This window comes from Tupaia chinensis, unplaced genomic scaffold (assembly GCF_000334495.1).
Source record: "Tupaia chinensis unplaced genomic scaffold, TupChi_1.0 Scaffold000622_1, whole genome shotgun sequence".
Classification (NCBI taxonomy): domain Eukaryota; kingdom Metazoa; phylum Chordata; class Mammalia; order Scandentia; family Tupaiidae; genus Tupaia; species Tupaia belangeri.
The window spans coordinates 197,889-225,148 of NW_006160142.1; the positions used below are offsets into that span (position 1 = coordinate 197,889).

Sequence of the window (27,260 nt, forward strand, 5' to 3'; positions counted from 1 at the left end):
GAGTATCCTTCATTATTTAACACTTAGCTTTGCCATCTAATCTTTTAGTTACAAAGGAGTTTGCCATTGGAAACTTTTTAGACATTTAGTTCAAAGGTACTTATATTGGGGGTAGAGGATCAGTTTTCATCCAGTGTGTTTGCTCCCCTGATAGTGGGGCTTGGTGGAACCTATTAATCATCCCCTTCTGTAAGAGAAATGGACTCACGAGTGGGGTTGGATTAAAATCAAGTGTCAGCTTTTATTCACCTTGATATGTAGGGTTCACTACCAAAGTTGGATTGGTACATTGCTTGGTGTACTATCCAATAGAACTTTCCATGGAAATGAACATGTTCTGTATCTGTTCCACCAGTCATGAAGAGAACATAAAATTTAGCTGCTGTGATTGAAGAGCTGAATTTTAGATTTTATTTAATTTTAAATGACTCTAATTTAAAGAACTACATGTGACTACCCCATTGGACAGTACTGGCTTAGACCCTCAATCAGTGTTTTACCTATGTAAGTGTATGCAGCTTGCTTGAGCATCTGGTTTCGTAGGTTAGGATGGGGCCTAAGATTCTCTTCCCAGGTGATGCTGTTGCAGCTGTCTCAGTAGAAGGGCCCCAGAAAGATAAGGGGTGGCTTACTTTCCTCTAGTTCTTACCTACCCATCCAGTCAATGTTGGGGCAGCCAAATTACAAGGGTTGGGAGTAAGGATTTTATTTTAGTGATTTTCCCTGAATGGATGGAGCAAGAGCAGGAGAAAGGATTCTATATGGGGGCAGGTCTGAGAGGAGTTGTTTCCTGCCTTAGTGACAGAATAGCCTCAACCACTAGTCCGTAGTATGCAGCCTGCACATACTTTGTCGCCTTTTTGGGTAAAAACAAGTAAGAAGGCAGAGAGGAAGACTTTGGTATTCCCAGAACTTTAGAATACTTAAAATGTTAGCACTGGAAGGAGTTTTAGGATCCTTCAGACCAAATACTGAACCTGGGAGGTCTAAGATGACCTCAGTGTTCCAAAGCTTTGAATCAGGGTTTTGGTAAGTCTTAGGGTTGTCTCTTGCACACATTACTTTGTCCTAAAGAAATGCTGTATGTTTAAAGGTTTGTCTCATAGAATTGTAAAATGTATACGTGTCAGAATGTCCATTGCTTGAAAACAGGTATGTAAGAATGATTCTAATACAGAAAGTTGTTGAGGATTAGATGGAAAAAAACATGGATGAGTTACCTCTTTTTTCCTCACAAACTCTTCTAACAGTTTGTGGCTGACTAAAGGTAGTAAATCCTTAATCTTGGGCCAATTATCCTGTCACGATTGTCTGAGTGACATGAGGGAGAGCATAGTTGGCTTACTACCACTCTCTATCCCTAGAGAAACAGTTTTGTGAGGCTGGCTGTCATGATGGTTAAGGCAGCTGGATCCCACATGGTGACTATGTAGTTCTAGTCCCAAACCCAGCTTAAAAAACATGCTGGGTGCATAGAGGAGAATACAGGAAAAGGGATTGCAGCATGGCCTCCCCCCACCCCCCCGTGGGTGCTTTCTCACCTTACTTCCTTCCCTCTCTCTTTCTGCCTGTATCTGGCAGGTGCATATGTCCTATAGAAAATTAAAAAGGGGGGGGGGGAAAGAAAAACAGCTTTGTGATAGGCCTGACTGAGACTATGCTATTCCAGGACTAAAGTTACATAGAGCAGGTCCGGGCACTGGTCATTAGATGGTTAGGCTCAGAGCTCTTGAAGATACTTGGTGTTCAATGGGACCATGAGGTTCAGATTATTTAGAGAAGGGTCTTAGAAAGGAATTGTTAAAAGATAGGACCAGCAGTTGATGTAATGGCTATGTTGCTGGACTCCCACATAGTTGATCGTGGTTTGAGTCCTGGACCCGGTGGCTTAAACTCACGCCGGGCATGTGTGCATGCGTGCCCAAGATCCTGAGAAGAAAACGGAGAAGGGATTGCGACGTGGCCATCCCCCCTGGGGGGTGATTTCTTGCTTTCTGTCTCTTTGTCTCTCTCTGTCTGTCTGGCAAGCGCACGCGCCCTATAGCAAAAACCTCTCCAAAAAAAAGGAAAGGAATTGTTAAAAGAATTTCAGCCTCTTTTAGTTGTACAATGCACTACATTTAAATACCTTTCAGAATCAATATTTAATGTGATGAAAAATTTACTGAGTACCTTGTCTATCCGTAGCATTTTAGGCGAGAATTATGAGGAAGTATACCGTAGCCTCCACCATGAAGAACAGTTTAAGTTGGCAGATGGGAGATGAGTACAGAAATCATACATAACTTGGTAAATAAAATTTTTTTTCTACTTTAAAAAGTGAAATTAAAACTGTTTAGTAAGAAATGTCACTAGTGAGTGCCAAAGGAACTGAAGGGTTCACTGTGGAACACAGGGTGTGATTAGGAAAAACTTAATGGAGGAAGTAGGGGCAGAGTTTTGAACTGGGCTTCTAGGAGAACAGAGGGAATTTGGTGGACCAAAGTGAAGGAGGGCTCTGCTTTCAAAGGAAAGGTAAAGCTAATCAGAAGATTGCAAGACAAAGAAAAATCATTTTAAAGGATTAAAAAGGCTTCAAAGTTGGGATTCAGAGGTGCTGTTCTTTCCCTGAAAGGAACAGAAGTGCTTGGTGCGTAGCTGCTAGAAATTGGCAATGTTGTCTTCTTGAGAGTTTTTCTGACTTAATGGAGACTTCAGGGCAATTGTCTCTCAGTTACCACTGTGTGCATTAGAGTCTCTACAAGGTGTCCCAGAGGGCATTAGTGGCCATCTGGCTATCTTGTACCTGTGTCTAAAATGGAATTGTGCATTTGGCTCTCTGGTGAATGCCGGTGGGAAGAAAGGTAGATTCTGAAAGTCCAGACTGAGCCCAGCAGTCTCAGCATTTGACAAGCTGCTTGTTCAGTAATGCAGTAAGAGAGGCAGTAGTGATGCCAAAGTAAAGGAAAACATCACCTGCCACAGGGCATCATTCACATGGCAATAGAGTATGTTAAGCCTATCATCATCTTTTGCCTTCTTCTCAATAATAGAGGTATGTTAGGTAAATTTTTCTAAAAGAGCTGCATTTTCCTTTAAGCGGTTTTGTTGAAACCATGTTTGTTATCAGGTTAGCAAACAATATTTTTCCAAAGGCAAATCTAAATCAATTTTATAATCAATTATATTAAATTCCAAGCAACAGTACTTTTAAAGTTTTGTTCCGCTTTTTAATAAAATAGACTGTTCAGTTTGCTTTAAGTAACCTGCAGGGTGCCTTAACAATGTAAGATACTTTTTTAAAAAAAATAATTATTGTGGTTCTGATCCTATAGGAAATTATCACTTCAGAGGTCTTCCTGCTTCATCCTTAGTCCTTGAAACAGTCATTAGGAGTTTGTAAATAATAGCAAACAGAGATCATGTAAGAGATTTATATCAAAGTTAGGACAGGGTATGAAATGGAACCTGAAGACTATCTTTTGGCTACATGGTTTGAAAATATTTATTGAGTTCTTCTATCTAGTTGGCACATTATCCAAGTATATGTTGATGTTGCTTAAAAAGAACAACGCTACGTGATGGAGGTCACCATTAAGACAGCATTTTTTGAACTTCTAGAGCCGAAGTTGCCAAACACTTTCTAAAGGGCCAAATAGTAAATATTTAAGCTTGGCTCTATACAGTTTCTGTTTTAACTATTCTCTTTCTTGTAGTTCAAAAGCAACCCTAGACAATAAGTAAATGAATCAGCTTGGCTGCATTCCAGTAACACTTTAAAGTATTTAAGAGGCCGGTGCCAGCAGGTGGCATGGTGGTTAAGGCATTGGACACTCCCACATGGCTGACCACGCCATGGTCAGCTGGACCTGGTAGCTTGCTTTCTCACTTTCTCTCTCTCTCTCTCTCTCTGTTTCTGTCTGGTCGAATTAAAATAAATGAATGAATAAATAAAATTAAATAAATAATTCCTTAAAAAAAAGTAGGTAACAAGCCAATTTGGCCCTTGGCCCTTAGTTTGCTTTTCCCTGTTTTAGAGAATTTAATGTGTATACTACTTTAAAAAAAAAAAAGGAATTACTACAATTACTAATTATCTTTTTTTAAAGAATTATTTTGTTTTAACTTTATTTATTATTATTATCCAGTTTGATCAGAGAGGCACAGAGAGAGAGAGGAAGTGAGAAAGCAAGCCACCAGATCTGAGACTTGAACTGTGGTCGGCCATGTGGGAGTCCAGCGCCTTTAACCACCGTGCCACTTGCCGGCCCCGCTAATTATCTTTTAATATTTTTCAGAAAGTTTATTTATTTTCTTCATATGAGAGAAAGAAAAGCATCCTCAACAGGGTCTCACACCATAACAGCCACCCTCTCACCTGCAAAGCCTTCCCATTCAGGCAGGATCAGCCAGTGTGTGAGCACCTAACATGTACATATTGACCTGGGAACTTAACCCCTGTCTTCCATGTGACTTCCAGCATTGCTAAGTGTTGTGCTACTGTTGTGCCACTGTGGCTGGGCTTTAATATTTATCTAGCCTTTTTAGTTTTAAGTTCTTGGATAACAGAGGTCACTTTTACTTCATTTTCTCTCATATGTTATTATGTATGATGCCTTAGATTAGGCAAGTATGTCCCATTTAAGTCCATTCTAATAATAGGAGCTCTGTTTCCATCTGTGGAGTGCTTTATAGTGTAGAATGTGCTTTGACTTAGGTTTCTTATCTGGGTCTTACAACAATCTCAGAAGAAGGAAGATTGGTAGATGTGTTCACTCATTTTGTTGATCAGATAGCTGAAGCTCAAAAGGTTAAGGGAATTTCCTAAGTTTGTGTTGTCTAGTAAAATGGCAGAGTAAGGATTTGGGTCTGTTTTTTGTTGTGGTACTGAACTGTGATCTTTGACATTCTAAAAATAGAAGCTTGCCTTTTCAGTCTGGGTTTTGCTCAAAGTGTTGACTGTCTTACAGTATTCTGTTTTTCATCTAAGAATCTTAAATATATTTCCTACTGAGCTTTAAATACTCAGTGTAAGGTTTAGCATTTAAATAGTCCTACTCTTTTGGCACAGAAAAGGGTCATTTCTTTTCTCTGTTCTTGAGAGACAGTATGAGCTATGTATAATTAGAAATAGATATTTTTTAATCTCATAGATAAAATTGTTCCATTCGTTCAGTTTCTCAGAGAAGAACCTGGTCTTTTGTGGTCTCTATTCTGAGCTCTCAGAATATTAATCTGTAAGCTTTTTACTTTGGCTATAATAGACTCAAATGTTTATTATGTAAATGCTCTATAATCTCTTGGCTGAAAGTACTTTCTTATTATAGAAGTAGATTTTTTTATCTTTTAAATCCTGTCACTCTTGGTTATATGGATGTATACCTAAGTAAAAATCTGTCAAGCTCTATAATTTTTGATTTGTATACATTAGTTAAAATTGTTATTCCTCAATTTTTGATAATTAACTATCAAGAAAGAAAAAGCCGAAGTCTACTCCTTCTTATCTCCAAAGGGTTTCCCCACATCTCCAGCCCACTGCTTTTCTTAGTTTCATTTAACTTTATAAAATAGTAGCCAATATTGCCTAATTGGCATTATGACTGGAATCAAAACTGTTAGGGGCTAAATCTCAGCATTGCCACCTAATTTCTCTGTGCTTCAGTTTCTTCATCTGTGAAATAGAAATGATTATAGAACCTACTCCAGAGAGCTGTGAGAATTAAATGGAAAGCACTTAGGATGATGCTGGTATGTAATGAACATTCAAATGTAAGTGGATATTATTATTTATTTTTAAATCCACCCTTCTTTCTAGTTGCTAGAGGATTAGAGAAAGCGATTGTGGGATAACTAGACCCTGTAGAGGATGCTCATCTTTCTTTTTCTCTCTCACTCTCGTGTGTACCAACTATGCTCTTTCGTGAATAAATAGGAAAGAAAAAGATATATAGTATCCTCTTCAGGGCTGATATTTTTTGTTTTCATGTATGTGAGAAGATATTTAGTTCCTCAGTGTAATGAATAATTCCCGTACAGTATTTCTAAGTGATTGTCTTGCTATAAGGGATTGTTTTATATTGAAAATTAATTATTACTTCCTGTTTTTAGCTTCGGGCTCAGAACCAGGTCCTGAAAAAGGGTGTTGTGGATGAACAAGCAAACTCTGCTGCTTTAAAGGTATGTGCCAGAATATTTGAATTATGGCCATGCTCAAAGTAGAGAAATCAGTTGGTTTTCTGTGTCAAAGTCCCAACTCTGACACTGATTTATTGGGATGTGGGTGGTAACATTTTTTGTGAGTGTTTAACTTTCTCATTTGCTTAGGTATGAATAAGATGTACTTTGATTTTCTTAATGAAAAACTATGAAAGAAGTATTGCTTGACTTTATGTAACATATTTGTCTCATACCTCAAGGTCTTCATTTAACTAAATTCATCTGGATTAATAGAGCATCTTATCTGTCATGATCACTAGACAGCTCTTAGTCCATTAATCTTGCCGTTAATTGAGCTGTTTGCTAGTAATAACCTGTGTTAATCAGGACACTCTTGAGTGATGCATTTTACCATCAGCACCTTTGTCAACCAGGGGAGAAATATGACAGATAATGGAAGGAATTTGTTTCTGTTTCATTCTAGCACAAATGTAATAAATATTGTTTACTAATACTTTTAGATGGACAAATTAATTCTAGGGCATGGATTTCTTCTTGGACAAATTCCAGTTAAATATACTGCTTATCTTCTTTCTTTTTCTTTTTTTTTTTTTTTGTTGAAGGTTTTTGCTATAGGGAATGTGCACACACCAGAGAGACAGAGAGAGAAGGTTAGAAATCACCCTCCGGGGAGATGGCTATGCCATAATCCCTTCTCCATTCCCTTCTCGGGATTTTGAGTATGTATGCACACTTGCCTGGTATGTTTTTCAAGTTGCCAGGTCCAGGACTTGAACCATAAAGTCAGCTGTGTGGGATCAAACAGCTTAACTACTATGCCACGTGTTGGCCCTGCCAGTCTCACTTTTTTATTCTTTCCCATACTTCTCTTTGTCCTCTCTTTAGACAGATAGGATTAGAATTCCTTTTACTCTAATCTCTTTCTAGAGTAGCCTCTACCCAGTGATGTAAGCATACTTCAGAAAAATTTTGGAAAATGGAATTAAAGTATGAATTTACTTTGGTGCAAAAAATTTTGAAATTCATGCATAGTCTTTTCATAAAATGCATTTCCATAAACTTTTTGAAGACCCCCTCATATATCCCATGTCAGAGGTCCACAACCCCAGTACCATTCCATGGCCTGTTAGTAATTGGGCTACACAGCAGGATGTGAGTGGTGGGTGAGAGAGTGAAGCTTCATCTGTAATTACAGCTGCTCCCCATTGCTTCTGTTATTGCCTAAGCTGTGCCTCCTGTCAGATCAGTGGCAGCATTAGGTTGTCATAGTAGCCCCCAGATGGGACTGTTTAGTTGCAGGAAAACAAGCTCAGGGAGTCCACTGATATCTGCATTATGGTGAGCTGTATCTTTATTTCATTGTATATTACAATGTAATAATAATAGAAATAAAGTATACAATAAATGTATTGCGCTTGAGTTATCTTGAAACCATCCCCCACCCTGGTCTGTGGAAAAATTGTCTTCTATGAAACTGGCTCCTGGTGCCAAAAATGTTGGGAACACTGTCGTAGGTGACTCCAGTCAAATAACTAAGACCTAGAACTGTATCTACTTATTTAGTTGATGTTGGCCCCTACAAGTCTGTCTCTGAGAGTGTCTCCTCCTCAAGGATGTTATTGCTGAGGCTATGGGCTGAGATGGTTCATGACGCTCCACACATACTTGCAAAGTGCTTTCTATCCAAGCCAAAATTATTAAAAAGAAGTTTTATATTCAGAATTTGTTAAGTTTCTAAATTAATGTTTTATAAGTTATTGTATGTATTTTTTAAATAATTAATTTTATTTATTCATTCATTTATTTTAATTCTACTATAAAGAGACACACATGGGGGGGGGGGAGAGAAAGTAGGAAAGCAAGCTACCAGGTCCAGGACTCGAACTGTGGTCAGCCATATGGGAGTGTCAAGCACCTTAGCCACCACGCCATCTTCTGGTCCCCCTAATATATATATATTTAAAATAGAGTGAAATGATGGGACCAGCAGTTGGTGTAATGGCTATGTTGCTGGACTCCCATGTAGTTGACCATGGTTTGAATCCTGGACCCAGTGGCTCAGATTCACGCTGGGCACATGTGCACGTGTGCCCACCCAAGATCCCGAGAGGAAAATGGAGGAGAAGGGATTGTGGTGTGGCCTTTTCCCCTGGAGGGTGGTTTCTCACTTTCTGTCTCTCTGTCTCTCTGTCTTTCTGGTGAGCGCACGCGCCCAATAGCAAAAACCTCTCAAAAAAAAAATATATATATAGTGAAATGGGGCCTGGCAGGTGACATGGTGGTTAAGGCACAGAACTCCACTTGTGACTCACTTTCCCTCTCTCTTTAGTCAAATTAAAAAAAAAAAAAAACCAATAATAGGGACCAGCAGTTGGTGTAATGGCTATGTCACTGGACCCAATGTAGTCGCCCCTTCCCAGACCCAGTGGCTTAAACTCACACTGGGCACATGTGCGTGCGTGCCCAAGATCCTGAGAGGAGAATCGTGGAGAAGGGATTGCTGCGTGGCCATCCCCCCAGGGGGGTGATTTCTCGCTTTCTGTCTCTCTGTCTCTCTCTTACTTTCTGGTGAGCATATGCGCCCTATAGCTAAAACCTCCCCCCAAAAAAGTAATAAATAAAATTTAATATTAATGGTTAAATGAAGTATTTCTGTTTAGTTTTGTATTCCAATACTTTATTATGATGTAATAGTACAGAGTGGTCGACAGAAGGTGTGTTTTTCAGATATTAGGTTTTGTTTCTATTTTCACTTATTTATAACATGAATTGATGTAGAATATCTCAAAATATTTTTATCATATGATAATATTGGTTATTATCTTTGACAAATCAGAATAATTAAGTGTATCGAAAAGACTTCATTTTGACTGATTTTTTTTTTTGAGAAGTTTTTGCTATAGGGTGTGTGCACTCACCAGAGAGACAGAGAGAGACAGAGAGACAGAAAGTGAGAAATCACCCCCTGGGGGGATGGCCATGCCGCAATCCCTTCTTCCTCCATTCTCTTCTTGGGATCTTGGGCACGCACATATGTGTGCCTGGCATGAGTTTAAGCCACTGGGTCCAGGACTCAAACCAATCTAGTACATGAGAGTCCAGTGACAGCCAGTATGCCAACTGCTGGTCCCCATTTTGACTGATTTAAATTCAAGGAGGAGTTTTAGAAAAAAAAGAATACAAATGTATTTCTTCCTGTCTTGCTCACAGAAGGGTATCATCAGAAAGTCTGAGGTTCTCTAAAATGATAATAATAATAATAATACCTATTTAAGGACCACAGTAAGCTATATAGCCTCATTAGGTGCTACTTTATATATGTTCATTCTACTCATAGAGTTTCATGCCTAAAATCAGACATGTATGCACAGATGTGTATAATATATCAGCTGAACTTTCAATTGAAAGTATTTAGATTAAAACATTTTGGGAATCAACAAAATATGGAGGAAAAAAGGAATAGAAAACAACTGTAGATACCAGAGACAATGTGGGAAGACAGTGGGAAATGGCAGAGGGTGAGAAATAGGGAATAAAAATAAAAATTTGTATATATGTGTGTGCGTGTGCGTGTGTGTGTGTATGAAATAAGAAATGGAAAATTGTTGATGATAACATGTATGATTAAGCCACTATACGGTATATTCTGGATGGGAAATTGCATTTTGTATGCTGTGATGATGTTCAGTGAATACAAGTAAAATAAATACAAGGAAAAAAGAAAAAAAAAATTCAAGTTTAGGGGCCAGCAGGTGGCATGGTGGTTGAGGCACTGGACTCCCACATGACTGACCATGGTTCAAGTCCCAAACCTAGTGACTTGCTTTTTCACTTTCTCTTTCTTTCTCTCTCTCTTTCTCTCCATATGTCTCTCTGGTCAGATTTTAAAAAATGATAATAAAATTTTAAAAAAGAAGAAAAAAGAAATTCAAGTTTATAAATTTGTAGTCTCAGGATTTGTGTCTGTTCACTCTCATAGATTTAACAACACATAGTTGTAGTTATTTTACTTTAAGTTGATGATGGTCTGTTAACTTTTCTATGCCTGCTTTTTAAATTCTATTTTAAAATTTGCTTGTTTTGACCCAGTGATGATTTTGTCATGAAACAGCTAAAAACATAAGATCTGAAATGATAAATATACAACTCGAATTCAAAGAGGTTTTGATTATATTTTGGTGAAACAAAATAATTTTTAAAAATTGTTTTTATACCTCAAGGCTATACTGTGAAGAATGGTCTGTTTTCATTTCAATATAGGAACAACTGAAAATGAAGGATCAGTCACTGAGAAAACTACAGCAGGAAATGGACAGTTTAACATTTCGAAATCTGCAGCTTGCCAAGAGGGTAGAACTGCTTCAAGATGAGCTAGCTCTAAGTGAACCCCGAGGCAAGAAAAACAAGGTAGGTTCAAGTAAAGGCAAGTTAGGGTGACCTTGTCATCAGGTACATACATCTATAGGCCATCTTGGTTTTAACAGAATATCCCACTGCTGAATTCCTTAATGTGTATTATTACACCTGGATATTGGATCAAGTCAGTTTTAAAGAATTTATTAGGAGCAAATATGTACATGGTTAATTTAGTGGCTGAGAAAAGTCAATGGACTGTCTCATGTCGGTCAAGATCGTTGACATCTTTTACTTATGCGAGATCACCTTTCATTTAAGACAGGACAAGTAAAATAAGAGAAGTCAGTGTAACTCCTCCTGTAAAAGTAGCAGTTGAAACACTCACACCTAAGTTGGTTTGTAAGCTTATGGAAAAGAATATTCTTAGTGCTTATTCTTTTCTATTTTTTTTAAAGAATTATTTATTTAACTTTATTTATTTATTTTTTTAATTTGACCAGAGAAGGACAGAGAAGAGAGAGAAAGCAAGCCGCCAGGTTTGAGACTCGACTGTAGTCAGCCACGTGGGAGTCCAGTGCCCTTAATCACCATGCCACCTGCTGGCCCTGTTAGTGTTTATGCTTTTTTTTTTTTGAGGGGTTTTTGCTGTAGGGTACATGCGCTCACCAGAAAGACAGCAAGAGACAGAAAGTGAGAAATCACACCCCCCCCAAGGGGGGATGGCCATGCTGCAGTCCCTTTTCCTTCATTCTTCTCTTGGGATCTTGGGCATGCACACACACATGCGCGGTGCGAGTTTAGTCTGGGACTCGAACCACATTTGACTACACGGGAGTCCAGTGACAAAGCCATTACACCATCTGCTGGTCTCAGTGTTTATTCTTATAAGGCTTGTTTAGTATTCTTGTCCTTAGATTTAAAAAATAAGTTCTTTTATTTTTTTTTTATAGTGAGGCAAGAGATTCTTAATGCTCTAAATGGGACGATCTGGTGCTTTAAACATTCTATGATTAGAAGTTGTTCTTTTTATTTTATTTTTAAATGTACTTGGTTTGGCCAAGAGATAGTTACAAAACAGAGCTAAAAACATGAGAACAGAGGATCAGCAGGTGGCATAATGGTTATGTTGCTGGACTACCCCTAGTTGACTGTAGTTTGAGTCCAGGACCTGTCGGCTTAAAACTGCTTGCGCATGCCTAAAATCCTGAGAGGAGAATAGAGGAGAAGGGATTGCCATGTGACCATCCCCTGGGGGGAGATTTCTCACTTTTTGTCTCTCTGTCTCTCTCTTGTTTCTGCAGTGAGTATATGCACCCTGTAGCAAAAATCTCTCTTAAAAAATAAATAAATGAGAACTGAAATGATTAACATACAACTTGAATTCTTTATTTCTCTCTCTCTCTCTCTCTCTCTCTCAAGTGCCAAGGGACCAACCTATGGTGTGGGGGTTAAGGTGGCTCAATCTCACATGACTGACTCTTCAGTTTGAGTTTGTGACCTGGCCGCTTGAGAAATGCACTGGGCGTGTGTGCGTGTGTGCCCAGAATCCTGGAAGGCAGGAGAGATACTGGAGAAGGGATGGCAGCATGACTATTCCCCATGGGGATTGCTTTGTCATTTTTCCCCTCTCTTCCCCTGACCAGCAAATGTACTCAGGGAATGAAAAAAAAAAAAAAAAAAAAAAGCTGGAGGGTATATGTCCAGGCATAAGAGAGAAGGGAAAAGAGGAGAGAGAGAGAAAGAGAGAGAGAGAAAAGCATCCCCCCCAGTAGGTCTGGTTACACCACAGTCCCCCTTCTTCCAATTCTCCATCCAGTCAGGACCCTGGGCACATATGCATGCATGCACTGGCATGAAACCTGTGGCCTGGATTTGAACTCCGTTCAGCTATGTGGGGTCAGGCTTTCTCTGCACAATACCCAGGTTCTGTGCCATGAGACCAGTTCCTTCTTTATTTAAAGGTAGGAGTTAGTGATTAAGTCTTTAAGTCTTATATGTACTTGTATATAGAACCATATTCCACCAAAGTGTAGATTGAAGTGGTAATGATAAAAGGGATAGAAGGGAAGAAGACACACTAACTCTAAAAAGGCATGGTGTGGAGGAAGAGCACAGGCTTTGGAGTGAAGCCCAGGCTTGGATATTTTGCCTGCCGTTTGTAAATCTATGACTATAGGCAAATCTCTTAACCTTGCAACCTCACTTTCTCCATCAGTAAAGTGGGGATGAGACCTTTAGATTTATTTTGAGAATTAAATGGTATCATGTAAAAGTACAAAAAGTTCAGTGATTGCTGTAGAATGGGCATTCACCATACATACTCATCAGTACCCTTCCCATGTTCGTTTCCTCTACACAGAAGGTTTCTCTAGGCTGGTAGTGTTTATGTAAAGGGGGGAACAGAAGGGGCCTAACAGATGTTAGAATGTTGGTGTTAGAATCACTTGGGAAGCTGTCAAAAAACACTTGCCCTGGAAATTATAAAGTGCTTTGAGAGATAATAGCCATCTCGACTTCAGATATGCTCCCCAGGTTATTACTGTCCTCTCCTAGGACTAGTTAGCAGAAGTTTGGGTGAAACACTTGTGAATTAATTTTAATGAGAGCTTTCCAAATTTGGAAACACTAAGGACCCCAAATGTATCAGTCAGTGGTATTTCTTATGCACCTCTTGTGTTCCTAATGTAATGCATATTTAATTTTTTTATAGTTGATTCATTTTCAAAGGGCTTTTAAATCATTCATTTACATTGAATTAGTGAGTGAGTTAGTTGGAGGAGTGAGTCTACAGAAAGGCAGAGAAGGGTGGCACAGATATCAGAACAGTTTAATTGTTGGACCATTCCTTGAATAGTCTCAGTTCTGTGTAATACATGAACACAGATGTTCATTATTAGAGCTTGTAAATAGTGCTATTCTTCTATGTAGAAAAAACTAATATTAGTAAAAATTCAAAAGGAAGGGATTAATGTTTGAACTCTTTTTCTTATTCTTATATAGTAACTATCTTTTATAAGGTTATTGATTTTTAAACATTTTATAAATTTATATGAACTTTTGTATAAACTTATCTTTGTGAATACTTCTATATATTTTACTGCAATTTCTTTAAAGAGTTCAATTACCTAGAGTCAGGAAACTGCTAAAACTTTCATTTCCCAAACCAGAAGATCAAACTAAAATGATATTTATTAGTGTATTTATATTGCTAGCTTTCTGAGTGTATTCTGTCCTCTAACAGAACTACTCCTAAATTCATCTGGAAAGAATAGTGAGCTTCATTTATTCTTTTCTCTCTCTCTTTTTAAAGCTTTCCTGCCTATTGCAATACATAGTCACAGTTCCAGCTTGTGTTACATAGGAAAAGTTAAACGATGGACTGTGTACCTTTTGCAGGATTGTTTGAGAATGGTGAACACGTAGAAGACACAAGCTACTAAGGTGATAGAGAATCTGTGTACCTTAGGATGTTTCTCTAAAGGATGAAAGTTATGTGGACATAACTTATTCTTTCCATCAGAAAAGTGGAGAGTCTTCTTCTCAGTTGAGTCAAGAGCAGAAGAGTGTCTTTGATGAAGATCTGCAAAAGAAGATAGAGGAGAATGAACGGTTGCATATACAAGTAAGAAAATCTTTCCGTTTTTTTTCCATCTGGTTTTAAAAATTGGTCATATGGGACCAGCAGGTGGCGCAGTGGTTAAGGTGCTAGACTCCACATGGTCGACCACGGTTCAAGTCCTAAGCCTGGTGACTTGAAACTCATGCTGGGTACATGCACAGGTGCCTAAAATGCCAAGAGAAGAATGGAGGAGAAGGGATTGTGACATGGCCATCCACTCGGGATGATTTCTTGCTTTCTGTCTTTGTTTCTCTCTATCTTTTTGGTGAGTGGATGTGCCCTATAGCAAGGAAAAACAATTGGTTGTATGATTTGGAAAAACCAATGCAGATATAGTGTTTTGTGTATCTGTTGGTGTTTTAGTATCTCCTGTGGTCTTTGTATATTTCAGTGTCATTTATTTGCTTCTTAAATCTCACCTAATGTGGATGTGTGCTTTGAAGTATATTCTGTTTAGAGTTTGGCAGAATAGCTTTCCAACTTAACAATTCAGACATACACTTGTGTTAACCATTTTATGTGTGTTATATATTTTATATATGTTATTTTTATATATATGTAACATACATAAAATGATTGGCTGAATTGTTTAGATGGAAGCTTATTAATAAATAGAGTTGATTTTTTTTTTTTTCAAGTTTTTGTCTTTGGGTGTATGTGCTTGCCAGAGAGAGACAGAGAGGAAAAGTGAGAAATCAACCCTTGGAGGGGGGGGCCGCCACTCCTCAATCCTTTCTCTCTATTCTCCTCTTGGAACTTCAGGCATGTAGGCATGTAGGGTGATTTTATTTTTTTAAAGAATTTTTTATTTTATTTTATTTGTTATTATTTTAATTTGACTAGAGAGAAATACAGAGAGAGAAAGTGAGAAAGCAAGCTGCCAGGTCCAGGACTCAAACCACAGCCAGTCATGTGGGAGTCCAGCACCTTAACTACTGCACCACCTGCTGGTTCCTGCAGTGTGATTTTTAAGCTGTTGAGTTCTGGACTCAAACTGTAGTCAGCCATGTGAGAGTCCAGTACTTTAACCACCACACCACCTGCTGGCCCCAGTAGTATTGACTTTTTAATTTATTGATGTTTAATAGTTTTTAGCTCTACCTTGTTAGATTGTAATGTGTGTAGGGGTGTGGATGATGCGTATTTTTGTATACATAGCCTAGGACAGGGCCTTGCTCATGGCGGTCCTCACATACCTATGGAATGTTGAAAAGTCAATTTCTACCCCAGAACTGTTGAGGATACTGCAAGAATCATGGTGTAGTGTATTCAGCTATCTCTCACTTTTTAATTTTTTTCCAATTTTGTCAAATGGAAAATAAACACACACTAATTCTCAATTTTTGAAAAGTATTTTTAAAAACGAAGTTACACCTCTGTATTTTGTGTCTTTCATCATTAAATCAGTAGTATTGGTCTCTTGTTAAGGGGGAGAGTTTTATCTGTTTTAGGAATAACATCTATTTTAATTTTGACGGTTTCATTGTACAAATTAGCTTAGTAGAAAAATGCTATCCTGATCAGTTGAATTCTACATGTGTCAGAAATTGTTTGAAGTAGATGAGACTGAGGGGCCAACTGCTGACGTAGTGGCTAAGGTGCTGGAGTTCTACATGGCTGACTGGGGTTTGAACCCCAATCCCTGTTTGAAATTCATTCCAGGCCTATATGCACCCAAAATCTGAAGAAGAGAATGGAGGAGAAAGGATTGCAGCATGGCCATCCCTGCGGGTGGGGGTAGGGGGTGTCTTACTTTCCTTCTGTCTCTCTCCGGTGAGCACATGTACCCTATGGCAAAAAACTTTAAAAAAAAAAGAAAAAAGAATAGAAAAGAAAAGGGGGACCAGCAGATGATGTAATGGTCATATCGCTGGACTCCCATGTAGTCGACTGGAGTTCAAGGCTCGGGGCTGGCGGCTTAAAACTCACGCCAGGCATGTGTGCATGTGTGCCAAAAATCCTGAGAGCAGAATGGAGGAGAAGGAATTGCCGCATGACCACCCCCCCACCCCCCGCACTGGGGTGATTTCTCGCTTTTTGTCTCTCTGTTTCTCTCTGTCTCCAGTGAGTGCATGCGCCCTATAGCAAAAAATCTCTCTCAAAAAAAAAAAAAGAAAAAGAAAAGGAAAGGAAAGGAAAGAATTTTATGAGACTGAGAAGAAGAAGGTGCAGGCTTTGGCATAAGTTTCCTGTGTTCAAATCTCACTTCTATGGTATTTTATCTGTGAGACATTAGTCAAGTTATGTAACCCTTTAAGCTTCAGTTTCCACATCTCTAAAGGAGGCATGATGGTAGTCCTACCTTTAATAAACTGCGAATGAAGTGAGGTACTGCCTGTATGAGTTCAGCACAGTGAGCGTGTGGAACCTATGGAAGTTGCTCAGTAAACGGCCACTGCTGTTACTTTACTCACGTACATATAGTAGCATATTATGAGAAGAGAAAATGGTCTTTTCAGTTTTTTGAAGCTGACGAGCAGCACAAGCATGTGGAAGCAGAGCTGAGGAGTCGGCTGGCTACTCTGGAGACAGAAGCAGCCCAGCACCAAGCTGTGGTTGATGGCCTGACACGGAAGTACATGGAAACCATTGAGAAACTGCAGAACGACAAGGCCAAACTTGAAGTAAGTCCCACTGTTTGTGAGAGCATGTTAAAATGTTGTTCAGGCTTTTCTAAGTGGTCTGTGCACTTTATGGAACATGAAATTAGTCATGCCAGGTGAGACTGTTTGTTGCCTGCAGTGTGCTCCTATCTGTAGTCTGAGCCATGTGCTTTTCTTTTTCTTCTAAATTCAGGTAAAATCTCAGACTTTAGAAAAGGAGGCCAAGGATTGTCGACTTCGAACAGAAGAATGGTATGTGGAAATATGAATTCTAAAGGGCCCTGAAATAAGAATCAGAAGACCTGAGTTTTGGTTTTAGCAGCGTCTCTGTCTTAACTCTCACATTTGAAATGAGGAGATGGGAGTAGATAATCTCCAGGGTCCTTTTCAGTCTGGCGTATCTGGGGCCTCTTGATAGAGTGGCTTATATGTCAGTTAGTCCTCAACCCGTAGGGCTTCTGGGCCATAGCAGATAGTGATCTGGGGCTCCTGTACTGTAGACTGGGTACTTTCCCTTTCAAACTACACTAACAAAAGGGACCCTCTGATAGTCTCAGGCAGGAAGGCTGACTAATTACTACCATGCCAATCTCTTTATAGTACATTTTAAATAGTATGAGTCTTTTTAATTTAATTGGAGATAACTGAATCTTTTATTACTTAGCAATGTGTGGTGAATGCATACTCCAACATTTATTTGGTAAATGACATATGTAATATTTTAAGTTTTAACAGGATCTATAAAGTGAATATTACTTTAGTTGTATTGGTAGAATTATATGCATGATTTAGTTGTGTACCTGCACTCATAACTGAATAAAAAACGTGTTACTAACTTTTGAGCTCAAGAAAAGAAAAATCTGATATAATTCTTTTAAAAAAACATTTTTAGGGCCAGCCCATGGTGTGGTGTGTAAGGGGATGGGATCCCATATGGGCCAACTGCATGATTTAAGTCCTAGACCTGGTGGCTTGAGAAGCATGCCAGGCCCATGTGCTCAAAATCCTGAAAGGAAGGAGATGGAGGAGACAGGATTGTGGCATGACTATTTCCCATGGGGGGTGATTTCTCACTTTCCCTCTCTTTGTCTCTGGTGAGCGCACACACCCTTTGGCAAAAAACAAACAAACAAAACCCACCAAACTTATAAAAAGGAACACTTGTATAGACATATATGCATCACAAAGAGGAAATTTATGATTTCCAAGTAACTCTAAAATTACTTTGAGTTTGGGGAAATAGATTTACAGCTAAGATAATGGAACTCTGTTAAATTCTTCTAGACTTCCTCATAATTCCACAGAGGTCTCAGGAGCTTTAGAATCTTTATCTTCTAACAGCCTTTCTACCATGACTATCCCAGATCAGGTACAGTTCTTTGAAAGTTTATACCAGCTGTTGAGGTAATAAGCAAATGAGGATTCAATGTCTAATAGGTGATAATGTGGTTTAAAAAATTTTTTTTTTCTTTCAGCCAATTACAGTTAAAGAATCTTCATGAAGATTTGTCAGGTAGATTAGAGGAATCCTTGTCAATCATCAGCGAAAAAGTACCTTTTAATGATACAAGTAGGTATTATGTACAGTTTTCTATTATTTGCAACCTTGAATTGCTCTGTGGTAACCAACTAATTAAAATAATTTCTAATCTATTTGGCATAAAACTTAATTGGTCCAACAGATGGTTACTTTCTTTTTGTTCTTTTGATCATGTTTGGCCCTCTTTGTTTTTGTTTTTTGTTTTTTTTCCTTCAGTTTTTTTTCCCCACAGGACACATGTGCTTGCTGGAGAGAGAGAGAGCAAGGGAGAGAGAGGGAAAGTGGGAAATCACCCCCTAGAGATATGGCCACACTACAATCCCTCTCCTTCAGTCTTCTGTTGGGATTTTGGGCATGCACCCACATGTGCCTGGTGTGATTTTCAAGCCTCTGGTTCCAAGGCTCAAACCACAGTTTGAGAGTGTGGGAGTCCAGAACCTTAATCACCACTCTATCTGCTGGCTCCATGGCCCTCATATTTCATAGGGAGATTTAAAACTATTGTGTAACTAACTACTCCAAAGCCAGACTTCTTAGAAGAAGCTCCAATCCATAATTTTTTGATTGCATGTATTTAGCATACACCAAAGTAAAAGCCAAAACTACGTGTTAAGTGGTTGAAATGTACCAGAAAAGTTGTCTTTCAGAGGGGAGGGAGGGTGAGAGTTGGCATGGGAGGTAGATTTTCTTAGCCTGGTATTTCAGCCTGCTATCTCCTGCCCCTTGGACAATCTCCAGCCATAGTGAGGAAGCTGACTTGGGTAAGTTCTGCTTCCTGTTCATTCGAGAAACAGTCTAGTAAGTTATATGCCCAAGAGCAACAGAAAAGAACTTTTTTTTTTTTGATCACCTTACATGTGTAATATGTGCCATTAGACAAGAGTTAGTGAAATCTTTGAAAGCATAGAAAATATTTGTTTAGATTTGGAAAGTTACATCCAAATGTACACATTTCCTTTTTTTACAATCACATGACTGAAGTTAATGTTTTACTTCCCTAAATTTTTCTTAGGTAAGATTTGATTAAAAAAGGAAAGAGGGACCAGCAGATGGCGTAATGGTTATGTCGCTGGACTCCCACATATTGGACCACGGTTCAAGTCCTGGACCCAGAGGCTTCAAACTCATGCTGAGTGTGTGTGTGTGAGCCCACCCAAAATCCCAAGAGGAGAATGGAGAAGGAATTGCAGTATGGCCAAGCCCCCAAGTGGTGATTTCTCGCTTTCTTTCTGTCTCTCTCCAGCAAGCATATGTACTCAAAGCAAAATCATCTCTCCTAAAAAAAAAAAAAAAAAAAAAAATTTAAAAAAGAGGGAAAAAAAAAAAAAAAAAAGAATTGAAAAAAGGAGGAAAGAAAAGAAATCAAAGGAAAATAACAATTTGATTTAACACTAAAATCAGCATATTATTATTATATCGAAAAAACTAAATTCCCTTTTGAAAAATTAGCACCTATTTCTAGTGTCTATATCAATGTAAATAGCACTAGCATACGTTGATGCACTGGATTTGAAACCTTGGCATTTCGTTTTCCCTTTCATCCTTGTATCTGTTAGTCATCAGGTCCTAATAATTTCCTTCTGAATCTTTTTTTGGATTTGTTCTTCCTTTGTTTTAGTTTCTCACTTCTATTATGTCACATGTGGGTTACTACTTTCAATCTCAAAATACTTTGAGATCATTTGCTGCGTGTAAGTAGCATAGAGAATGCAAAAATTTATAAGACAAAAGTCTCTACCCCCAGGGAATTTATAGCCTAGTAAGCAGAGATAGATAAAGAAATGTCTCAGATATAACCTAGACTGTGCTGGAAAGAACCTCTTGGGATTTCAGAGGAAGATGATATTACTGCTGATACAGTTGTTTGTGGAAGCCTTTTTGGAAGGTGTATGCTTTGAACTGGACCTGGATGTTTGAGCAGGTCTCACTGGGGAGAGATGATGGATACCAAGCCAGAGAATTGTGTGGAATATGATAAGAAGTGCTGTCATGGCCTCAGGAACAGGTGTTAATTATGACAGGAGGCCAGAGCTGGAGAGATATAGAAGGCAGTGACAGGTAATTTCTGAAAGGGAAAGTGGGAGTGGACTCTAGAGTTCTGGGCTAAGGAATTGGGACTTAATTCAAAAGGCTGTAGGATTGTTGGAGATGTTTTTTGGCCAGGGACTGTCATGATGAGATTTGCGTAATCACAAGGTTAATCTGGAAACAGTATAGACTACCCTGGAAAAGGGTAGAGGAGGTTGAGACTATCCCAATGACAGTCCTGAGTTGTCAGGGAGGTGCAGAAGATCTTGGGGAAGGAGAAAGAATAGTCTGGACCTTTCAGGAAGGCAAGAGAGAGGGAGGAGACAGGGGGAAATAAAAGACACAGGCGAGAGCAGGATTATAGGAACGATGATGGCTTTGTTGTTGTTTAATGTTCTGATGGACCTCGGGAAAGACACTGATCTTAACTCTACTGGGCTGGATGAGCCCCCATGCTAGGAGTGTAGACTGAGTGTAGACAAGGACTGCACAGTGTAGAGAGGCTTTTGCAAGGGCCTTGGGGATTCTCCATCTCTGTTGTCAGGAGCAGGGGAGGGGCTGTGGTGGAGAAGCTGGGAAAGCAGAATGAGTAGAAGCTGGAAGAGGGAGTGTTCCAGCCTGGTGGCCAGTTCTGTGCATTGCTGTGGAGAGGTCAGGGAGGGTGATGGAGGTAAGGCTACTGGGTTTGGAGACGGAATTTGGTGACTTTGAGAGGACTAGTAAGCACTTCTTTGCAGGCTGGAGGTGGGTACCAAATAATCAGCATGAGTTAGAGGTGAATGGGTACAGAGGAAATGGACAGAACAATGCCATTCTTTGAGCAGTGGGAATGAAAGAAATGGAAAAGGATAAGACAAACTAGTGAAGTAAAAGAAAAGGCTGAGTGTGTGGGGGCTGGGAATGGGGGCTGGGAATGAGGGCCGAGAATTAAATATGAACAGAAGGGAAGAAGTCACTATGGAGATAGCATTAAATGAGCTACAACAACAACAACAACAATTTTTTGTAATGAGATGATACTAAAGATGGGCCAGAAGGAGGGATTGATGGACAAAATCCCCAAATGGGTCAGGAGCAGCTACTGCTAAGGGCCCAGGAGGAGCACTAGCCGAGGAAGGGATTTGTGAGCCAGAGACACCAAGGTGGAGGATGGGAGTGCAAGAACCCTTTCACTTTGGCTTTGGTTTTGGCATAGTGGGAGATAGAGAGGGTGGTTTGGGGGTGAGTGAGAGGAGAAATGGTATTTGGGGCTTAAAATAGCAAAGATTTGGAGTAGATGTTGTGGGAAATATAAGTAAAGTTGAAGCCTCCTGAAGATAGGCAGAATGTATTATTGACCCTGCTGTGGGTTTGTGTTAGCAAAAGCTCATTGAAATGATTCACCAGGCTGGGAAGAAAACAAAGGCTGAAGAGGGCCGATGGAGCACTAGGGAGGTATTGATGGATGGGAGACACAGCTGGGAATACATGGCTGATATAGTAGCAGTGGAAACCTAAGAGAGAACTGGATGAGAATGGCACAGGACTTTTCAGAACCAGATTTTCGCTCAGAGTCATTCTGACCGATGACATGGGCAGAGGAGAACAAGTTTGAGTAACTTAAGTGGTGATTAGAAATGAAGATTATTAAAGTAAAAAGGTTGAGGGAGTGTGAGGCCAGAGGTTTAGAAGCTATAAAGATTGATGACAGACTCTGGGGTAGAGAAAAGGACCATGAGGCCTAGCCTGGTGGTGTAGTGGTAGCAAACTGAACTGCCATGCTGGAAGCCATATGGCTGGTTGCAGGTTTAGATCCTGGGTTGGCCTGAAAATTCACTGGGCATGTGTGCACTTGCTACAGTGTGATAAGATCCTGTCAAGGGTTTTTTTCCTCTTTCTAATGTGCATGCACATGTTCTGTTATGAATAAAAAATGAATGAACTTAAGTAAAAAAGAGAGGAGTACCCTTGGAAAGACAGAGAAAACATTCCAGGAAAATTAAGAATGAGTCATTAGGATCAGCAGTAGCAGACAGTGAGAGATTGTCAAGTATACTATTGTAGTGCCGTGAAAATAGAGGTATTTTGGGATGATTAGTGTGGCATCTTTGTGTAGGACTACTTTAGAAGAGAGAATGACTGAATACAGCCAGGACATTGTGAGCCTTTCTAAACAGTCTTGATAGGTTCCAAAGACGTATTTGAGATGATTTCTTAGAAATAGAAACACAGGATTTGTTTGTGTTAATCCCAAAGTCAAAAAAACCTGTAAGTATTACTTTATCTGAGAAACCTCTGACTCACTGTACATTCTGTTATTCTTCGATATTGTGGTTGTGGCATTGGTCATCTTAAATTATTATACAAACCTGATTTTGCTGCTGAGCATTTCTTAGTTGGCAGTAAAGCTGGTATTCTGTGAATATAATATGAGAGACTTAATAGACATCATTTTTGTTTTGTAGAATATAGTCGGTATAACGCTCTGAATGTTCCACTCCACAATAGAAGACATCAGGTAATGATGAAACTCCTGCTTTTATAGTCAGCCATGTGTATATCAAACTCTACAGTAATAAGAATTAGTTGTTTGGACCTCTGTTTAGTATATTACATAATTGTTTTTAACTTTAGCCTTACTTTCTTGTCCATTTTTAAAATTGTGTAACTTACTTCTTTATTGAATTCACGAATAATGCAGATCTTTGCTGATAACACTAGGCCTGAATTATGGGATGCAGATCCTTTTTCTTTTGAGAGATTTTCCTATAGAGCACATATGCTAGCTAGAGAGACAGAGACAAAAAGCGAGAAATCACCCCCCAGAGGGGATAACCACACCAAGATCCCTTCTCCATTCTCTCTTGGGATTTTGGGCATGCACGCATATGTACTGGCATGAGTTTTAAGCCACCAGGTCCAGGTCTCGAGCTGTAGTTGACTACATGGGAGTCCAGCGATGCAGCCATTACACCATCTGCTGGTCCCAAAGATGCACTGATTTTTGAGCCATGCTTTTCTTCTAGGTTGGTGAACTGTGCACTCAATAAATGGTCTCAGTGGAGGATTTGTATTTGTCAAAACTAGTATCTTTCAAAATGTACTTCAACAGAAATATTAAATTCATGTGGGAGCAAATGAACTTAAATTAAGGAATAATCACACTAGAATTCAAATTTTTTCTCCAGAATCAGTCCTAATGAAGTTGTTTTAAAATAGTAATTTGGTAGTTGATTTAACTGTCTACTTTTTATTTTAAAGCTGAAAATGCGGGATATTGCTGGGCAGGCCCTTGGTTTTGTTCAAGATCTCGTGACTGCACTTCTGAACTTTCACACCTATACAGAACAGAGGATTCAGATTTTTCCTGTTGATTCTGCCATAGATACTATATCTCCATTAAATCAGAAGGTAAATTTAACTCACAATACTTTTTGCTTGCCCTGAACAACTAGGGAGACCTTAATTACTTTCAGATGACTACTGTGCATCAACCAAATACTATGGAGGGCATGGAAAAGCCCCCAAAGTCAGTCTTCACTCTCAAGATAAAATATGACTGAAATGGAAATTCTCTTTTTTTTAAAAAAGAATTTTTTATTTTATTTATTTATTCATTTATTTTAATTTGACCAGAGACAGACAGAGAGAGAAAGAGGGAAAATGAGAAAGCAAGCCACCAAGTCTGGGATGTGAACCGTCATTAGCCATGTGGGAGCGTCCAGCACTTTAACCACCACACCACCTGCTAGCTTCCCTAAAATGGAAATTCTTAAGAAATTAAATGTTAGGGGAGTTGTTAAAAGACTCAGTGTGAGTAAGAGGTATGAATGAGATCATCAGGGAGGGAAGATTGCTGTTGGTGGTAGTTTCTGGATAAGATTCTTTGGGGTAATCTTTCACTGAACTTGAAGAAGAGCAAGATTTTAATAGGAGGAAAGAAGCTGGATAGGCCTCCTCTCTCCTAACAGGGAAAGGCGTGATTAAATCACTGAGGGAAAAAAGCTTTCAGAAGACCTAAACAGAGAAAACACTATTGTAACACATTAGTATAATTACACTTTATGCTTCCTAAAATATCAAAAATATTTTCTACCTAATACTGATTCTCTGTTCATATTTTGATTTTATTTTATCTTGTTGCCATATTATGTCCATATGGTGAGAATCAAATCTGTTAATTTGTCTGAAGCACTTCATTACTTTGAAGAAATCATATATTTCTCAATATTTTACCTTTGGTGCTTTGGCCTTTTAAGTCTCTATGGAACTTTTCTAATAAGTCTATAATACTGAAAGAGATTCAGAAGCCATTTCTTAAAAAGATGACCAGTGTTTAAATTTGTTCAGAGAATCATAAAGTAGACCTTTAGAATTGTAAGTTTTGAGGTCATCTTTTTATATAGCTCTAAAGATTCAGAGTGAGTTGCCCAGGGCCATATTTGTGTAGTTTGAGATAGGGTCAGTTGAATAACATTTTGGCAAAGTGAAATCTCACATTTCTACACTGAGAAATTGAAATTTGAACCATTAGGTAATACTTAATAATTGATATCCTTCATAAGCAAAGATTACCCTTTTGCTTTTTTTTTTTTTTTTTAGAGAGAGGTTTTTGCTATAGGGCGCTTGCACTCGCCAGACAGACAGAGACAGACAGAGATAGAAAGTGAGAAATCACCCTCCCCCCCAGGGGGGATGGCCACGCCGCAATGCCTTCTCCTCCATCATTCTCCCCTTGGGATCTTGAGCACGCACGCACACGCGCCCAGCGTGAGTGTTAAGCCACCGGGTCCGTGATGCAAACCATGGTCGACTACATGGGAGTCCAGCGGCATAGCCATTACGCTAACTGCTGGTCCCACCCTTTTGCTTTTTAATTGTCTGCATGTCTGGAGAATTTTTTCCTGAACTTAATCTTCCTACTGTATTAGTCCTTTTAAATGCTAAGTTATCAGTGACAGTTATAAAAATTTTAATATGCTGATTTTCCACACTCCCCCAAATATGTACGCTTGCTACAGAGAGACAGACAAAGGCTATGATAGGGAAAGTGAGAAATCACCCCTAGAGGGATGGCCACCCCACAGTCCCTACTCTTCCATTCTCCTCCATGGATTTTAGCCATGCATGTAGAAGTGCCCAGCTTTATTTTCTCTTTTTTTTTTTTAAAAAAAGAGGTTTTTGCTATAGGGTGCATGCACTCGCCAGAAAGATAGAGACAGAGAGATAGAAAGTGAGAAATCACCCCCCAGGGGGGATGGCCATGCCACAATCCCTTCTCCATTCTCTTCTCGGGATCTTGGGCACGCATGCACACGCACCTGGCGTGAGTTTCAATCACTGTGTCCAGGACTCAAACTGCGATCGGCTACGTGAGAGTTCAGCGACAGCCATTACGCTGTTAGTCCTCCTTTTGTTTTTTAAGAGAGATTTTTGGTATAGGGTGTGGGTACTCACCAAATAGAGAGAGACAGATAGATAGAAAGTGAGAAATCAGGGGGATGGCCACACCGCAATCCCTTCTTTATTCTCCTCTCGGGATTTTGGGCATGCACGCATGGGCCAGATGTGAGTTTTAAGCCTCTGGGTCCTGGACTCGAGCTGTGTTTGACTATGTGGGAGTCCAGCGATGTAACCATTAGGCCATCTGCTGGTCTTGCCTGGCTTGATTTTCAAGCTGCTGCATCCAGGACTAAAACCATAGTCAGCCATATGGGAATCTACCACTTAGCCACCTGCTGGCTTTGCAAATTAATTTTTTTTTTTTTAGGTTTTTGCTATAGGGCATGTGCTCTTGCCTGTCAGAGGGAAAGTGAGAAATCAACCCCTAGGAGGAATGGCCACACTGCAATTCTTTCTCCTCCTGGGGTTTTGAATACACACACACACACACACACACACACACACACACGCCTAGCGTGATTTTCAAAATGCCTGGTCTAGGACTCAAACCATGGTTGGCCATGTGGGAATCCAGTGCCATAACCATCACACTACCTGCTAACTCCTATCTGCTTAATTTGATAATAATTACATTTCTGGAATTTACTAATCCATATATCAAGTACAATAAAAATAACTTTAAAAACTGTCTTAAATAGACCTTTTTAAAAAAAAAAAAGTATGTAACACAAAAATCTGTATCATATAGTCTTGATTTTCAGTTTTTCTTTTTTTTTTTTTCTTTATTTTTTTTTAACTGGGACCCTTGTGGAGAAGTAGGTGTTCAGGGGAAGTTGGTGTTCAGCCTTTGGTGCTGGGCTGTGAAGCAGTATCTTTTCCCGGTTTCCTTGGATGCTTGGGTATTAATTGTGTCACCCCTCTTCTAGAGCCTCAGTTTGGTATGGGAGGGGGGACTTGGGGATATTATCTGTGGTCATTAGAGGGGAACATCTGAGTAAAAGCCAAATTTTCTAGAAAAATCTCCAAAAGATTTTAGGTTTCTAACTCAGATCTGTTTACAAACATATTGGAAGTTTATTATTTTCAAGTGATTTAATGCACAATTCCTTCCTTCCTGTTTAGTTCTCACAGTACCTTCATGAAAATGCTTCCTATGTCCGCCCTCTTGAGGAAGGAATGCTTCATTTATTTGAAAGTATTACTGAGGATACTGTGACTGTCCTGGTAATTTCCTTCCTTGTTTTATTTCTGGAAGTGGGTGCTCCTCTTTGTTCAGTAGCTCTTTAACTTTGAAATTATTATTATTGCTTTTTTTTTTTCAGGAAACAACTGTGAAATTGAAAACTTTTTCAGAACATTTAACCTCCTACATGTGTTTTCTTAGGAAGATTCTTCCTTATCAGTTAAAAAGGTACTAAGCCCTAGAGGCCTGGGAGCTTGGGGAATGGTGGGTGTACCCTGGCCTGCACAGGAATTAATAATGTAGGCATATGTGCCTCATATGATCTGCCTGACCTTTCTGCTCCACAGCTGTTTGGACTTTTGTGTGAAAGGTAAAGCATGGTTGAATAGCATA

General features: G+C 39.3%; 1 protein-coding gene across 4 annotated transcripts in view; it reads left to right on the forward strand.

The window, feature by feature from the left end:
* The window catches only part of PPP1R21 (protein phosphatase 1 regulatory subunit 21), a 74,679-nt gene that overhangs the window by 5,562 nt on the left and 41,857 nt on the right, over window positions 1–27,260 (forward strand). The window contains exons 2-13 of one of the 4 annotated variants that reach the window (XM_027775962.1): window positions 2,188–2,289; window positions 5,642–5,748; window positions 6,088–6,156; window positions 10,417–10,563; window positions 14,033–14,134; window positions 16,591–16,755; window positions 16,928–16,986; window positions 18,210–18,304; window positions 22,747–22,799; window positions 23,543–23,692; window positions 26,807–26,908; window positions 27,007–27,095. In XM_027775962.1, coding sequence (XP_027631763.1) covers window positions 5,719–5,748; window positions 6,088–6,156; window positions 10,417–10,563; window positions 14,033–14,134; window positions 16,591–16,755; window positions 16,928–16,986; window positions 18,210–18,304; window positions 22,747–22,799; window positions 23,543–23,692; window positions 26,807–26,908; window positions 27,007–27,095 — 1,061 coding nt within the window. In that variant the 5' untranslated portion in view covers window positions 2,188–2,289; window positions 5,642–5,718. The remainder of the gene's footprint in view (window positions 1–2,187; window positions 2,290–5,641; window positions 5,749–6,087; window positions 6,157–10,416; window positions 10,564–14,032; window positions 14,135–16,590; window positions 16,756–16,927; window positions 16,987–18,209; window positions 18,305–22,746; window positions 22,800–23,542; window positions 23,693–26,806; window positions 26,909–27,006; window positions 27,096–27,260) is intronic. The other 3 variants (XM_006159006.3, XM_006159005.3, XM_027775963.1) reach the window with 3 other exon arrangements.